At 39.0% G+C, this 17,182-nt stretch overlaps 1 protein-coding gene across 7 annotated transcripts in view; it reads left to right on the top strand.

The window, feature by feature from the left end:
* Ahi1 (Abelson helper integration site 1) overlaps positions 1-17,182 on the top strand; it is a 200,696-nt gene that overhangs the window by 92,676 nt on the left and 90,838 nt on the right. For all 7 annotated transcript variants that reach the window (XR_015001719.2, XM_085689094.2, XM_085689079.2 and 4 more), the window contains exons 20-21: positions 13,332-13,494; positions 16,342-16,439. Coding sequence is in view for 6 of the 7 variants with exons in the window: in XM_085689094.2 (XP_085545220.2) it covers positions 13,332-13,494; positions 16,342-16,439 (261 nt within the window). In the remaining variant the exon portion in view is untranslated. The remainder of the gene's footprint in view (positions 1-13,331; positions 13,495-16,341; positions 16,440-17,182) is intronic.

Raw genomic sequence — 17,182 nt, 5'->3', positions numbered from 1 at the left:
AATTTGTTCATAAATTTATTGATTGAGTCATATAATTTTTATTTTCTCTTTGAAATTTTATGATGATAGGTCTTATTTTGCAGCATTTTGAATTATTATTGTTATATTGTTTTCATTGTTTAGCCCTGATGTTGACAGGATTCCTACATACTATATTACTACATTTTATAACATAGTTTTTATACATATACTTATGTACAATATGATAGTTTCATGTTTAATGTATTATGTATAATATCATACTTGTAGATAAAAGTATGGATTTAAATGAAATGTCTTGATTCAAAGGGCACACTTTATCTTCTCCAATGTATAGCATTTTCCAGGAATTCATAGCATGTAAACTGAGGTGACTATGCCCCTATAAAACTCATAAAATAGAACCTATGGTTGATCTCTTCCTGTAGGTAATTGCAGGGTGGAGAGGGAACCTGTAAACTATAAGCTTTTATAGCTTGCCATAAAAGAGCCTGTTTTCATTTATCAATGAAGTAGCAATTCAAAGCAGTTCTGCTAAAATTTCTATTGAAACTTGAAAACAAATGCAAAATAGGTGCTCTTTTAAAATCATTTATGACTGTTCATAATAAACATTTTATTAAGTGCTTTCACATTCTTTTCTCCTCTGAACATTGTAAATTATAAAGCCTGTGTTAAGTTTCTCCCATTGCCACTCCACTGACATTGTTTTTTGTAGGTTTCATTCTAATTCTCTTTTTTGCTTTACTATTTTTTTTAATCCATCAAACTTATTCTAAAATGGTCCTATCTCTGGATCACTATAAAGTAACAGTGGCATGAACTGAATTCTAAAGTACCAGAAGATACACAGTTTACATGGGAAAACAGTATGGCAAGCGTTATTGAAATACCAAAACAAAACCCACAAAACATATAATCCATGTCTTCATAAACTAGGAAATGTGTCTTTAACTAGTTCTTACATCCGTAAGAAAGATGACCTATACACAGTTGTTTTTTAAAAAAAAAAAAAAAAAGTAGAAAATGACCAACCAGGCTTAGAGCAATTATGGAAGGGATTTTATGTCACCATGGCAGCGTGTACACAAGTACAGAAATACAGAATAGGCCTGAATGCTGTAAGGATTCCCAGGACCAGAGTTATTTGGGAATGCAGGTTAGGACAAGTATGTACTAAACTGGATCTTAAAAGAGGGAAAACTTTAGAAAGTAATAGGACATTCCAGACCAAAGTGGCAGTGTAACCAAAGATCATAGGAGGAAGCACACACAGTTTATAGACTGATAGACACCTCTGCTTTCCTTAGTCACAGAGAAAGATTCCATAATCCCTTTCATCTGTCCTTGATGAAAAAAGCCAGAACCATGTGGTCAAAGCTGCCAAGTTCTGTTGCTTCCTGGGACTGGAGAATTCCCCCTCCTCACACACACACACACACACACACACACACACACACACACACACTCAGTTATATCTTCACCAGCTTTCTGTTTTCAGTGGTTTCCTTCACTGCCTAAGCTTGGCTGTCCTGAATCTCCATCTGTAGACTAGACTTGCCTCAAACTCAGAGATCTGCCAGCCTCTGCCTTCCCCATTCTGGGATTAAACTCGTGTGCCACCACATCTGGCTCTAAACTTTTCTATAATTCCTTTTCACAAGTTGGAAACTTAATTAGGTGGGATCATACCCTGAGGTCACCATGCCCTTTATTCCATTTCTTAATCTTTGTATATCTTTGAACAAGGGACTTTGCTCCATTCCATTTCCTGTGCTCCTTTTCTCCTCAGATTGTACATTTTATATTTTTACTTTCTCAACTTGTTCCCTTTCGTTATAAATCGTCATTAGAGTTAACACTAATAACTACATGACAGAGACTTTACTAGGCTGTTTTTGAGATTTCCTCTGCCAATAAAATTATTCTAGACCTCTTCACATTAGCCTCAGGCAGACTCTTCAGACAAGGGCAAAAAGCAGCCACATTATTTGCCAAAGCATCACAACAATGATCTCTAGGCAACATAGTTCTTCTCTGAAATCTGTGGAACCCAGGCCCCCACAGTTCTAATCACCCTCAGCACTGCTCTCTTCCATGCTTCTACTAGGATGGCCCATTAATCAGCTCTTGAAGCAGAAATTTCGTTCATTATTGTTATGCTGGGTAGCATACAGGCAGACTTGGTTCTGGAGAAAGGAGCTGAGAGTTCTACATCTTGATCGACAGGCAGCGGGAGGGAACTGTCAGGAGCATAGCTTGATCAAAGGAGATCTGAAGGCCTACCTCACAGTGACATACTTCCTCTACCAAAGCCACACCTACTCCAACAATGCCGTACTGTACCTCCTAATAATGCCACTCCCTATGGGTGCCACTTTCTTTCAAACTACCACTATAGCTTTCTCCAGTCTCTTTGGAATTGTCATATTTTATAGTGTCTCTTTATGAACTTTCCGTTCAAAGCATTAGGAAAATACAAAACAATTGAATGACAGCTACTACTTTAATTTTAGGTAACACTGTTTTTCAGTGTTTTGTTCAAGGATTATTATTGTATTTTCAGTTTTATTTGTGTTTAACGAAGTTGTAATTGTGTACCTTTTAAAGCAGGATTTAGTGATTGTTTAAAATTTACCATTTGTAAAAAATATAATTAAATTTGACCATTTTAAAGAAGTATCAAAATATTTTACAACAGAAACCAAACATGAGTCAACCGTGTTATTAAAGAAAACTTTCATTCAGAAAAGAAAACAATGAACATGAAATATTTTTCATTTCAGGATAAATTTAATTAAAGGGTATCAAACAAGAGATGGGGGCCCAGCTTTAGTGATAGAACCTAGCATTCATAAGACGCTAGGTTTGATCCCCAACCTCGAAAAAAATAATAAAGACTATCAAACTGGTACTGTTTTAACTACTTAGTTGGGCATCCATTGTCTGCCATGATGACTAATGTTCAAATAATAACTTTCTTTCTTTGACAAATACAAACAGACCAAATTCCATCTTCCTGGGTGCTATTTGTTATATACAGCAAGTTGTGCCTTGGCCAGAGATGGCAGCACTGCTGTAACCTGACACCAGCTCCCCTTGGTATAACCACATCATTGAGTCACAGGTTGACTAGATGCATAACGACCGTGATGATTTCCTAAAAAGAAGAAAGCTTATTATGTGGTTGTATTCGATGTTGGAAAGCTTCCTGATCACCACGTCTCCTTGCAGATTGCTGGTAGCTTAGTACAACCTAGGCAGGCTTCACTCGGAGCACTTTGGGGATTGAGAACATATTTTATCAATATGGGAATAAAAAAATGATTATTTTCAGATTTATAGTTGGAGTTAACATCTGTATTAGAATATAACGTCATCTTTATAACTTTAAATGTTCTAAAGAAATGTTTTACTGGAAACAATATTCCTCTATGAATTGAAGAGTTTTTGAAAAGTTACATACCAATAATAGCAATAATTATCTCCAACATATTGGGTACTTTCTGTATGCCAAATACTGTGTAGTGTTTTTTATAAGTGATTTCATTGTCTATCATAATTCTGTACACAAGGGTATTCTCATTAACATCATAACCAAAGGAGAAACTGAGGCAGACAGTCTTTTAAGATCGTCTAAAAACACTTCAGTTTAATGTGTTAATGCATTATGGGAGATGGACTGATAACAATAACTCTAGAAGTATTATTGATCCACATTAATAAGTCATTAAATTCCTATGTTACTCCATAGCACAAGACAGATTTTGTGGCAATCATGAGTTGCTCAGGTAATAAGGGCAGTTAGTCCTGTAACACAGTTGATATTTTTAGACATCTGCTACATGGTGTCTGTTAGCTCTTCTAACCTGCCTTACATTACTGTAACTGGTAACACTTAGAAGGTAGATGGAGAGCTGTGTGACAAGGCCCGTAGACTGCTGAGCACCATGGCAAGGGCTGATCAAAACCACACAGGAGAGGGACTGGGAAGACCTTGGTTTGGGACGTAGCCCAGTACAAGTACAAGTACAATGTCTTGTAAAACATTCTATCAGCCCACGAAGAAGTCTCAAGCAGATGATTGGAGGTAGTGGATATAACCTAGGTAAGTTCCTAGGAAAAGTAACCTTGAGGTTTTCAGGAGCTGAGGGCTGACAGAGATATAAGTCAGAGTAACATGGATGTGAGAAGGGGATCTTGGGGTTTGGTGGGAAGAACGCAGCCCAGAAGCTGTGGTTTTTCTAGTGCATAGGCAGAGTCACCTGTGACCTTGAGAAAGGAAATCAGGGACACCTGCTGCCCTGCAGCTCTGCTACCCACATGCCACAGACAGCTGTTTGAAAGCCGGGAGTGGAGGAATGAGAAGGTAGTTATGAGTGTCACCAATGAGCGGGGTTGGGCCTCCTTGCACTCTTCCTTGAGACCTATTTTGAAAGCTCACTGAAACACTTACATCTAACACCTAAATATGAATCATTTTCCAGCTGTTACTCTGATCGTGACCATTGTTTCCATTTACTCAAGAAAATAATCTTTATAATCAATATTTAGGGTGTTGGCATTTGAGAACCTACAAACAAAACTAAACTAACAAAAAGTAGTGCCCAGTACTCCTGTCTTCTCCAGGGCCTTCCCAATTGCTCTAGTGTTCTATGACATTGCTACCAGCCTATTGGTTCCTACAAGTAAACCCTTGGTAATTGTTAGGCTTGTTTAGTCGCAGGTATTCCACATATGTTGCTTTCTCTGTCTGCTGTATTTCTACAGTCTAACCTCTTACCGTTTGCTGTCATGGCCAGAGTCAAGAGTCTGCTCTCTGACATGGAAAACCGAATCTCCGTGTTTGTGCTTTTACCTGTACTGTCGCTGTGCCTATCCTAAGCACCCTCACCTCCCATACCATTGTTCCAGTTGTAACTATAATTTTACATAACAGCTACATTTTAATTTGGTTCCCATTCCATAAAATTTAGCCTCTTATTACGTGTGTGTGTGTGTGTGTGTGTGTGTGTGTGTGTGTGTGTGTGTGCGCGCGCGCGCGCATGTATTACGTAGCCCCTTGTATCAGGCTTACTAAATGTTTTTACAACGTTCAACCTTGTACAGTGTCATAATGCATTCAGTTTATTAGCTGAAGAGCCATCAAGAAAGACACCTGATTTCAACCTCTGGCCTCCACATGCACACAAATTGCATGCTCACACACAAACACACGTGTCCAAGAATATGCCAGTTTGCATGCACACATATACACAACAGTGCATTTGTATCCTCCCCCCCCCCCAAAAAAAGGAAAAGAAATTTAGGAGAATAGCTATATCATGATATGGTAAATCTATGTAATATTTTGAGAAACTTCCAAAATGATTTCCAAAATATTTTAAATCCTACCAGAAATGAATAAGGGTTTTAGTTTCTCTGCATCTTCACTTACTATTGTTAATTTCTTATTTGTTTCCATTTATCCTTGAGCTTTCTTTTCTGGTCTAGTGTGTTGTGGGAGTATCTTCCGCTGCCTCAGCCAATAGTCGCTGGAGCAGGAGCAGGGACCAAGCGCCGGAACCAAGAGAGCCTGATCCGGGATCTGTGGCTCTTTTTAAAAGAGAAATATACCACGCCCCAGTGGGCTGGTATTTCAGTGGCTATTGGCTGACGGAGCGGAAGGCACTCCCCGTTGCACTGTGAGCTCATGCTTCAGCGACTATTGGCTGAGGCAGCGGAAGATACTCCCACAACATTAGTGGTTATTTAAAGTACTTTATTTAATTTCCACACATTTGTGAATTTTCCCAAATTCACCTTGTAACTGATTTCCATTTTCAGTGCATTGTAGTTATAGAATATGCTTTCTATGAATTTGAGTTTTTAATTTTTATGTCCTTAAAAAGGTTTAGTTTGTGGTCTAGCATATTCTCTATTCTAGAACTATTTCATTTTTCTAATTCAGTTTTATCTTCAATGTTCTGAGGCTGTATACAGTAAATACATGCTTGTGATTACTTTTATCTTCCTGACTGACTGGCATTTTATTGTTATAAAACATCATTCTTTGCCTGTAGTTGCAGGTTTTGTCTTGAAGAACATTTTGCCTGATACAAAGACAGCTTCTCCTGTTGGGGGAGGCCGCTCATTTGTTCCAGACTGCCCAGACCCAAAATAATCACTTAGAAACTATATTATTTAAATCACTACTTGGCCAATTACTTAAGCATATTGCTAGGTAGCTCTTTTATTTTTGGTTAACCCATTTCTATTAATCTGTGTATTGCCACATGGCTGTGGCTTACTGGCAGTGTCTGTCTGCTGTGGCTCCATGGCTTCTCATTGACTCTGCCTTTTTTCTCCCAGCATTCACTTTAGTTTTCCCACCTAGCTCTATTCTGCCAAGCCACTGGCCAAAACAGCTTTATTCATTAACCAATAAAAGCAACACATATCCAGACGAACTTCCCACATTGTGCTCCAGTTCATTTAATGGGTGTCCTTTAAGTCTGAAGTGCTCCTCTTGTACAATTTATTGTTAATTCATGACTTTTATTCACTCCTGTAGTTTTTCTTTTTGAAATTTTAATCTGTTTACATTTAACTCAATTACTGATAAGGTTTGGGTAAGTCTACAATTTTGTTTAGCTTTTTAATACTTTTATGTATTTTTGTTGTTATTCTGTTATATTTCCACTATTAATTTGGGAGAAGGCAAATTCATATCTTTCTTTTGCTCTCCCTTTTTATTTTTTAGCAGTTTTATTGAGTTGTTTTCTTAGTAATTACCCTTAGAATTTCAGTTAACATCTTAATATAATTTAATTTGGATTAGGAAGAGTTTTAGTGTCACTCTTCCCCACCTTTATCATCTGTGCTGCTGCTTTCATGTATGTTTTATCTCTGTATGTTGTAAGCCTATCGGCATGTGTTTATAATTACTTATATACCAAGTTTCTTTTCAACTAAATGGATATAAAAAGAGTTACAAATAATGTGGGTTTGTTGCTTTTTTGCTTGGTTTGGCATGTTCATGAGCTTATCTATTAATATTCGACATCAGATATTCACATGCATGTACATGAACTTACCTATTAATATTCCACATCAGGTACTCACATGTATGCACATGAACTTATCTATTAATATTCCACATCAGATACTCACATGCATGTTTGTGAACTTATCTATTAATATTCTGTATCAGGTACTCACAAGCATGTACATGAGCTTATCTATCAATATTCCACATCAGATACTCACATGCATGTCCATGAACTTGTCTATCAATATTCCACATCAGATACTCACATGCATGTTCATGAACTTATCTATTAATATTTGACCTTGTTGCTTTGGGGGCTGTGGAAGGATAGTACAACATGAAGAAAGTCCATATTGAAAATGAAGCTGTTCATTGTAGACAAGAAGCAAAAAGATGAAAAAAGAGACCAGAACCCCATAATTCGTTTTAAGGAAAAACTCTGCTGAAAGGTTCAGCCATCTTCTAGTGGTATCACAAATTCAGGATATATTTCCCCCCGTGCCCTAGTTAGCTTCCACAGACCCTAGATTCTGATGACCATCACATTGGTAATTAGTTTTCAAAACATTGATACGGAGTGACACCAAAATTCATAGAAACTCACTAGTCATCATATAAAAATGAACCTTCACTTATAAAGTGCTTATTTTTGAAACCTAAAGTAAAATTTATTAACTCCCATTTTCATTTGTTTGATAGAGAATTCCCAAAATGGTGAACTAATGAGCATTCTCTAGCTGTTAGCTAATTATTACTAAGGACTTTTCTTCTATGGAATTGCATCAATGAGATAGAAGATTTTACAGTTTATATATGACTACAAATAAAGCCACATTATTATCCAGTATATTCATAGTTTAAATTACTTTTAAATCTATAAATGCTGTTCTTTTGGAATAATTATATTTGAACACATGTAGTAAAATCCTAAAGTTGAAAGGTAGGTGTATCAGATACCATCTTACACAAACCTCTTATTTTAAAGTCATACAAACGTGGTGCTTTGTATTGTACTTTACCTGGGACACAGAGAAAGACTGGAAATTCATTCTCTTGAGTCTTAGTTTGATATTCATTTGATTTACTCATGGTTGTTGTTTTATCTGAACATAATATAAATCAAATGCTTTCAAATACTTTGATAAAATGTTGCTGATTTTGCATATACCAACATTATAAAGCATAACAGCAACAAAGCTTTTGTCTAGTACAGGACGGTATGTTTTGTGAAATTATTTGCTTTCTTTATCTCTCATTCCTTATCTGTGATTATCCAGAAAAGATTAGTTAAAAGTAACAGCATCTTACTTACAAAGTTGTACAAATACTTACTGGGTTCTCTTATTGCATTCCCATAAATAATTAGTAGAAGGCTGATTTGCCATACTATGCTAGAAATACAATGTGCTTTTCCTCATTCTTCTTATGAAGTAAAATAGAACCCAGTGTCACTATGTGGAAAGGGGTCATATAACATTTAATTATGAGTTTCTACACAATTTGGGATTTATCATTAAATTTCCTTTCATGATATTTTATCTTATTTCTGTTTTAATAGTAAAAATAATATTTCTTAATTAGTATTAGAGATAACTTTCTCGAAGTTTATTTAATTTTAAGATAAATGCTAAACAGCACTTTAAATTTCATCTTACATTAATTAATTGGTAGTAACTTACCAGTAACCATTATACGTATCCTTAAGTATTTGGATGAATGTCCATCTGCCAATTGGGAAAATTTACATTTTTGGTAGCCAGAGTAGAAAGGCATGAGTGGAATTGTTAGCAGTATTGCATCTTGGCAGTGAAGCCAATTTAGGCCTAAAGTTGTCTCTTAAATTATTTTGACAAAACTTAAAAGTTATCCTGGGAAGGGTCAAGATGACCTTGGGTCACTGCATGGCACAGCAAGGTCCAACTCACATTTTAAAATACAGGAAAAACCAGCTCATTTGCAAAGCAAACTGCACATTTTGTAGTTCCCTGGAGGAGTTGTAGCAAACTACTGCACAGTTGGTAACCAAAACAAGCAAAATGCATTGTTTCACAGTTCTGAAGACGAAAGTGTGAGACCAAGTAAATTAAGGAGAAGGCATAGAGAAGGTAGTAGAGTCCCAGTGTCACACTTGTTTTAGGCTGGCAGAGCAAAGTTCTCCAGCTGAAGCCTTATTTTGCTCAAGAGTATGAGTTTATTCAACGTAACTTGGCTTGGTAAACTGCCTGAGGACATTATGAATATTGACTATTGGATTTCACGCTTGATAAAAGTACAAGGAACAGCCAGACTGCTGAACTTGACTGCTCAAGTCCTACAAGGGTCAGTGAGAATCCTTCAGAGATAGTTACAATGCTTAATTTCTTGAAAGATATTACAAAGAAAACTCTACCTAGCATCTTATAATAACCAGGCTATTTTTTAAAAAATACAAAATAGTCTTCAGTAGGAAGTTCCATTAAGACTGAAAAATGTAGGCATCCGTAACCAAAGTTTATGCCCCATTTGGGTAGTACACCTATAATCCAGGTTTTTTTGGGGGGCGGGGGGAGAGCTGAGGCAGCAGGATCATGAATTCAAGGCCAACATGGGATACACAGTATAAAACCCGTCTCAAAAGGAACCCTGACTAGAGATATAGCTCATTGCAGAGCACCTGCTAATCCTATGGAAGGCCTTGTTTGACTGCCAGTACCCACGCCTCCTCCCCCCCCCCAAAAAAAAAGAAAGAGGAAAGAGGAGCGTCAGACAGAACAACAACAAATGACCAGCCTAACTCGGTGTCGTTTCATGTACCTATAGTTTCACCATTACGGAGGCTGAGGCCAGCCTGGGTAACACAGTAAGACCTGGTCTCAAAAAACAAGCAAATAGAAACAAACTCAATATTTTTTTTCAGTCTACTTGGCTTTGAGAGATTCGTTTTGAATATTCATGGTCCTCACTCAGAGTGGCACAGGAATATTATACTGTTTTCCAGTATAATATTCGGTTAATTGTATGCAATATTCAACACTTTTTGTGAATAGATTACTGGTTAGATGATTTTTTTCCAAGTGTAGACTTAATATAAATTATTAAAGTACATTTAAGGCATGCCAGGATAAGATATGATTAGGTATATTAGGTATATTATATTTGCCAATTAATGATTCTTAAACTTACAGTTCTGTTCTTAGCAAACAGTTTCAAAAGCCAAAGACCAGCTATATATAAACAAATGGATTTTATGAAACATTTTATTTCACAGACCTTTTATTATCAAAATGTAATAAGATATGTATACACTATCACTTATCTTTTAACATTTGTTATAGAAAGATTTCATAACTACTCTTTTATCTCAATAATTGAATCATATTGCAGAAAACAATTCTGTCCTATATACATGTAGATCATTGTAGGGTGCCAAATAGTATGTGACAGAAGACACGCGTTGCGAGTCTTCCAAACAGACTGTTGATAGGGAGGCTGCTGGAACAAGAGGATGGTCCACATACTGTTCATTGGAGACAAACCGCTTGCCCTCTTGCTGGGTTTTTGCCTGCCAACTCTTTTTACAGTTTTGCTTAAACACTCAGAAAATAAAATCTTGTAGATAGAAAGGTCAGTATTTATTCAGAATTTTCTGCCAAATTCAACCAAGGAAGGCACCATTAAACTCTGATTATCAGAAGAGAGAATGTGTTGTCAAATGAGAAGGTAATAGCATTTGAGATAGGAACACATACTTGAATACCATGCCACCAGCTTCTTCTGAGCCACATGGCTTCTGTCATGAACTTTCCGTAGAGGAGGAGAGTCATAGCCAAAGATCAGACTCCACTGCCAGAATGTAGACTGTTGGCGTGACAGGCACACTGGTCCTTGTTGTTAGACACATAGACAGCTGTGCCAGATGTCAATAGCAATATCATGTTGCCATGCCCCAAAGACTGTTTCATTGCTTCAGAACTGCATTCTCAACTTCCCTAATGCTGCAATTCTTTAATACAGTTCCTTGTGTTGTGGTGACCCCCCAACCATAAAATTATTTTCATTGCTACTTCAAAACTGTAATTTGCTACTGGTATAACTCATATTATAAATATCTGTGTTTTCAGATGGTCTTAGGTGACCTCCCTGAAAGGGTACTTTGACCTTCAAATGGGTCGTGACCCACAGGTTTAGAACCACTGATTTAGAGGCTGAAGCTTCATCAACCATCACCCTCCATCAACAAGAATGTTGTAATTTGATGAGAAAGGCACTGCCTCTGCCTCAGGAGGTGGCGCTTAGGCTTTTTCTGTGGCGCAGTTGTGAGAAAGCTGTGGTGTAGAGACGAACTTAAACTCACCGGGGCTGGAAATAAATGCATGGGAGGCATTCCTCGTGTGTGCTTCCCAGACAGGATGGTGGTGAGGGTTTATCTGAAGCCATCAAGTTGTGGAACTACGCCAGTCTGCTAGAGCTGCTCCAGAATACACAAACTTGGTGGTTTAAACAGTGGGGATTTACTTTCTCACAGTTCCAGAGGTTAGTAGGCCAAGACCAAGGTATTAGCTGTGTAAGTTTCTCCTGGGGCCTTTTTTCCTGGCAGGGTGTCACCTTCACACTCTGTCCTCACATAGTCTTTTTCTCTGTGTGCCTGTGTGCTTCTGGCATCTCCTCCTCTTCCAAGAATAGTGATCCTATTGATCAGGATGACTTATGACATCGCTTAACTTTAATTGTCTACTTAAAGGCTATCTCTCCAGATATATTCATATTAGGGGCTAGGGCTTTAAGGTTTCATTTTGAAGAGTGCAGCGTGATCCATAACAAAATGTGTGTAGCAAGTTCACAAGTAATAGCAACTAGTAACATGTACCATAGGGGTACAGTGGACAGTCTCATGCTAGGTCTGTGGAACCTCTCTCAAGAGATTCTCTCCTCAGCAGACCCTTGTGGAAAATGTAGTGAAAGTGTTAATATATCAGCTTTATGAACTAAATTAGGAGTGGTCCACATGATGACAAAAACTGATGTGCGGCTTCCTACATGATACGTTTATCTAAGCTGATCCTCCTGCTGTCCTTCAGAAGAACCAGAAATGTACAAATAAACCTGCTGGCCCCATGCAACCACAGTATTCTTTTAGTGTGTGTCGTCAGACCCCGCTAACTACCCAAGCGTTAGCTTCCCTGCCTTTGACTGCCACTCATCATGCAGGGCTTCACCATATTGAACCAGTTGGGGGTTCCTCTTAACTGAACTCAAACATACTATGGAATCTGCCTGAGATCCACACCTTCACACTTTGCCTATCTAATTCCTAATTGTCCTCTATTCTCCTACAAAGCCTACATGAGGTAACTCCTTTAGAAATGATCCTGCTGCAGGGTTACCGCTGTTGGTGCAGCACCAGCCACATTAGGATTGACATAGCTGTTTATTGAAGGAATCCATCAGCGTAGTTTCAGAGGGCTATAATGGTGTGTTTCCATTTTACAGTTTCTGGGCCTATACTTTTTGAAGCCCTGTTTAGTGAAGAGACAGTAGAGTTAGCATATTCATGTGTATACATATTATTATGCCCACGTCACATACATAGCGCAACAGATCCGAGATGGGCTGAGCTCTCTTTCCAAACGCTGGCTGTGGAGCTCTGCAGCATCATTTTTGACTTGCTTTTAGTTTTTTTAAGAAAAAGAAATCAAATAGGATGGATATTGTTATAAAACAAAGAAGAAGAATCTCATAGAAAGGCCTTTCCTCTTAGTTGGTGTCTAGCAAAGACCAGCTTTTAAAGGAAAGTCAGAAGGTGTAGGTGTTGTTATAAAAATATCAAAAGCTATTTTTTCAAGAAAAGTTTTTCTCAAAAAGAGGCTTCAGCAGTAAACCCAATAATGATAATAGAATTATATAATCAAGTTCTTCCATTGAGCTTTTCCTTTTTTGTAAAACTGATTACCTGAAGTTTTTTTCTTTCAGAGGCATCTGCTTAGAGCAGAGAATGGGACCTCAAGGTATACCAGAAATTACTTCTAAGAAATGGAATGCTGTGTGATGGGCTGTTTTTTTTTTCTTCAAAGTAATTTACTTTAAAACTTTAACATCTGGTATTTTGAAACTAATCTTTGTGTGTTGAATACTCTTAACCATTTCTCAATCCCACAGTCTTTTATCTTGCTTCTCCTGCTGTGTTCCCACCACCCCTGATCCTATTAGCAACCCTTGAGACAGCCTCAGGCTTACCAAAGTCCTGCTTTGGTTTCAGCTGCTCTTCTGCAAGAGGAAGTGAGTGTTGGGGCTTTTTCTGTGGCACAGTTGTGATAAAGTTGTGGTGGTCTTATCTCTCTCTTAGGTCGTGGCTCTTTATGACTACACAGCGAGCCGATCAGATGAACTAACCATCCATCGCGGAGACATTATCCGAGTGTTTTTCAAAGATAATGAAGACTGGTGGTACGGCAGCTTAGGAAAGGGGCAGGAAGGGTTTTTTCCAGCTAATCATGTGGCTAGTGAAAGTAAGTGCATGCTCCCTTCCTGCTACACTGAGATGGTAAAACTGCGCCCAAGATTTAATCGTTTTCTACCCTTTCGTGTATTGTCTACATAACCATTGCATGAGTTTACCAGTAGGAAACATTTTTCATTCTTGCAATGGAAAAGCTGAAAAGAGAAGGCACTAGGGTGCCAGAGAGCTCCCAAGCTGTGAGATGGGAGGTGATCCCTGGGGACCCTCCAGCAACTCCTTCCTGCAGCTCCTTCTGCCCTGCCAGCTGCTGCACACAGGTCTGTCAGCTCCTCGCTCGCCGCAGTGACGCCTCAGTTGACTAGCACCTGAAGAATCTCAAATCCCTCAGCTCTCGCTCTTCCTGTGTGTATACCTCAGCTCTGACCTTCTGAAACATGAGTGATGGGGGCTGGCTCATTTGCAAGCTCACTAAGAGTGAACAGGAGAAGATTCCTGATGAGGCCTTCTAAGAACTGTAGTTTTGTTGTGAGGCTTTGCAAGGAGAAAACAGAGCTGCCACAGAAAGCCTGAAAGTGAGGTGAACTATCACGAGAGGAGCAGGCAGCAGTACTTCTTTAGAAGAATGTTCTAACAGCAGCTGGCCTGGTGGCATGCTAGGGAAAGCCCAGCACTCTAAGCAGGAAAGCCACCTCAGAGCCCATGCCCAGCAGTTGATCGAGACTTGTGGATCCCAGGAAGACACTGAGCTCCGTCCGCTAAGCTCCCCTACACAGACACTCATGCAGTTCTCATTTAAAGTGAAATAGGCAACACTGTTATGAATATTGGTTCTCTTTTGTTTCTACAAAGAATTATTTATTCCTAATCGTCTATTTTCATGCTAATCTTTGAAACCCGTTTAAGCCAAACTAGGAGTGAACAGAAGTACTACTAATTCCCCTTCAAGTTCAGATTGTGAGAGCAAAGGGACAGTTTTAAAACTGAAAAGGAGGAAGAAGAATGTCGTACTGGATTATTATGCTAGATGGAGGGACTTCTTTTAATGTCCCCCTCTAAGAAATGACTAACAGCTTGTAAATTCTCCTGGAGGCTCAGTACATGGCTTGAAGATAATACAGACTGAAGAAAGCTTACGGGAGAATGGAAGGGGGCTGTTGTAGGGCAGAGTAGCTCCCAGGTAGAGTTAAGACAGTGTTAAAGTCCTCTCCCACATTTCCCACACTTCTGACTTCCTGACTGCCATAAACATCCACACTCCCCCAACTCTTTCCCTGGGCAAGCTCTGGAGCAGGGTCACAGCTCAGTTTAGTGGCAGTGGCAGAGCTGTCGTGAAGCACGGTAGTATGTCTGTGACTTTAGCCAGGAATCAGCCGGTTCCTGTCAGATACTAGTGAAAATGTCTGCAGATACTGTTTTTAGAGATCATGTGTCTCCCACAGCATGTTCTGCAGAAATAAACCCTTAGGCTCACCTCTCTTGACAGACAGATGATCTGCAGGGAGTGAAAACCTAACAAAATTTACTTTCCTTATGTAGTGAGCACCTGCAATGATGGTTGATGGCTTTGTGCGGAATTGACGCCTTGCCTCCACTTATGGCCATCCTGCAGTCGTCATCATTTCTTACTGTGCCTTAGGATAATTAATGCTTCCTTTAGTTCTGTTTCTTGTGAGAGACTTGTGTAGGTGAGAATAGAACAGTCAGAATACCTGAGAATATAAGAACTGAATCTCACCCTTCAGCAGGTTCTTTTTTCCCTTTTATCCTATTTGTTTTCTAAATGTATCAAAAACTCAACTGCCGATTTTAGCATTAGCAGGGAAAATGACTCTCAGCAACATATCCCATTCTAAAACTAGTGGGAGGGATTGTCCTTGATCTTTATCTGAAGCTGCATTCTGCAAAGCGAATGTGAGTTTGGATATGAACAGAATCTCTACCCTCTGTTCAGCTGAGAAGGGGGCATTTAGAACAGCACAGTAAGAGGAGACAGCATTCCATTGTGAAAGTCTGATTCTGTGTCTGAGCCACTGAAAAGACAACACCGTCAGTTCCTCCTAGTCACATCTGACACCCTTTTCTCAAGATATAAAAAAACCTAGGGGTAACCCCAACCGATACTCACATCCAGCTAAAAACTCATAATCTTAATTGTGCAAGTTCAATTAAATACATCTTTGGGATTTCTCGATTTTGAATTACTCTTAATTAAAGTAGATTTTCACTTTAGTACTTTAAGATTCCCATATGATTTCTTACATACGTATACTTCATGTAGACTCAATAAACTATGTAGATTATAATCTTAGATTTAAAAAGTTTTAAATTTAAAATCTTAGGTATTATCCTAAATCTGTGTTTATTCAGTCTTTGTTCCCAAATTATCCTTCAGGGCACAGTTCTGCCTGCTCTTCAGAGCTTGGCACACCTTCCACTTCCTCCGTTCAGGATTTTCCGTCCCCCATATCACTGTCTTTGTCGTTAGCTGCCTTTCAAATGATGCTGCATTTGTGGGCATGGCTGCCTCTGGGCAGACAGGAGCCCCTGGAGAGCAGAGGCTGTGGCCACCAAGGTCACCAATACAGTAACCTTGCACTCAGCAGGTTCCTGGTAACTGTGTATTGAGAAAAAAATGAAATAAGCATCCATGTGACTACATAGTAGTTGAATTGATACCGTCTGCATTCTAGATCCTCATGATTAAAACTCTTTTACCTGTAACTAATGGGTCAGACTGCAGACTACCTTAGCGAGCATATCCCACATCACCTGCTGCTACAACCGCGTGTTGAATATCAGTTTCTTTACATTTAAATATCTGCCCTCCATCATAGTTGGGTCTCTGGTGGAACAGTACTCCTGGATCTAATTCTTTGACTTCCTGTTTTAATTCCAGCACTGTATCGAGAATCGCCTCCAGAGGTAAAGGAGCGATCTCCTCCTTTAACTCCCAAGGAGAAAACTAAGACAGAAAAGCTTTCAGCTTCTCAAAAGGTACGTATTGTCAAAAATGTGTGTTACATATATGATGCTTTGATTTTTTTTCAATCTGTATAAAATATTCCTTTATTTTTCATGCTTATGATCTACCATTGTTTACATTGTTACTTCTTTTGAACTGGGCACCAATGAGAAGTATATGAAGTAAATGTTGCAGCCATTTTCCAGATAAGGAAACTGAGGAGGCTCAGAGAGGATAGAGTTCTAGCCCCCAAGTCCTCAGCCGTGCTGGTACGCAGCCCGGAAGTGGAGCCTGTGGCTTTAGGCTGCTGCTCTCCACTCTGCGCTTGCATCTCCAGCGTCACCCTAACACCGCATCAGCCTCACCTAGAAGGCGCACACCGTTGCCAGGGCTCACAGGAGTCCACAGAATAAAGACTAGCCCTCGAAGACTGCTCCTTTCACTTGCTAGTAATTGAAGGCACTTGCAGCTGTTATCAGCCAGAGACATGCCATTGCCGTTTAAGTTCTATGCTGTTAGAGAGAGCAGTATCTTTCTGGTAGGAATAGTATTTCTTATGCATATGGCTTATTAGACCCGTTCCACTTATGGCATTAGCTCTTGAACACACACACACACACACACACACACACACACACACACACCCCAATATATGCATCTTATAGTTTTGGCATTTGAACCCATTCTGGATCAGATTTTCAATGCATAGTTACTTAGTTCTTCCATGTCGAGCATTGTGGTAACTCCAAATGAAGCTGCTATAAGTGGACAAGGC

This window comes from Myodes glareolus, chromosome 1, assembly GCF_982192425.1.
Source record: "Myodes glareolus chromosome 1, mMyoGla1.1, whole genome shotgun sequence".
Classification (NCBI taxonomy): Eukaryota; Metazoa; Chordata; class Mammalia; order Rodentia; family Cricetidae; genus Myodes; species Myodes glareolus.
Note: the sequence above shows the minus strand (reverse complement) of the source record. Positions and strands in the feature narration are given on the sequence as shown.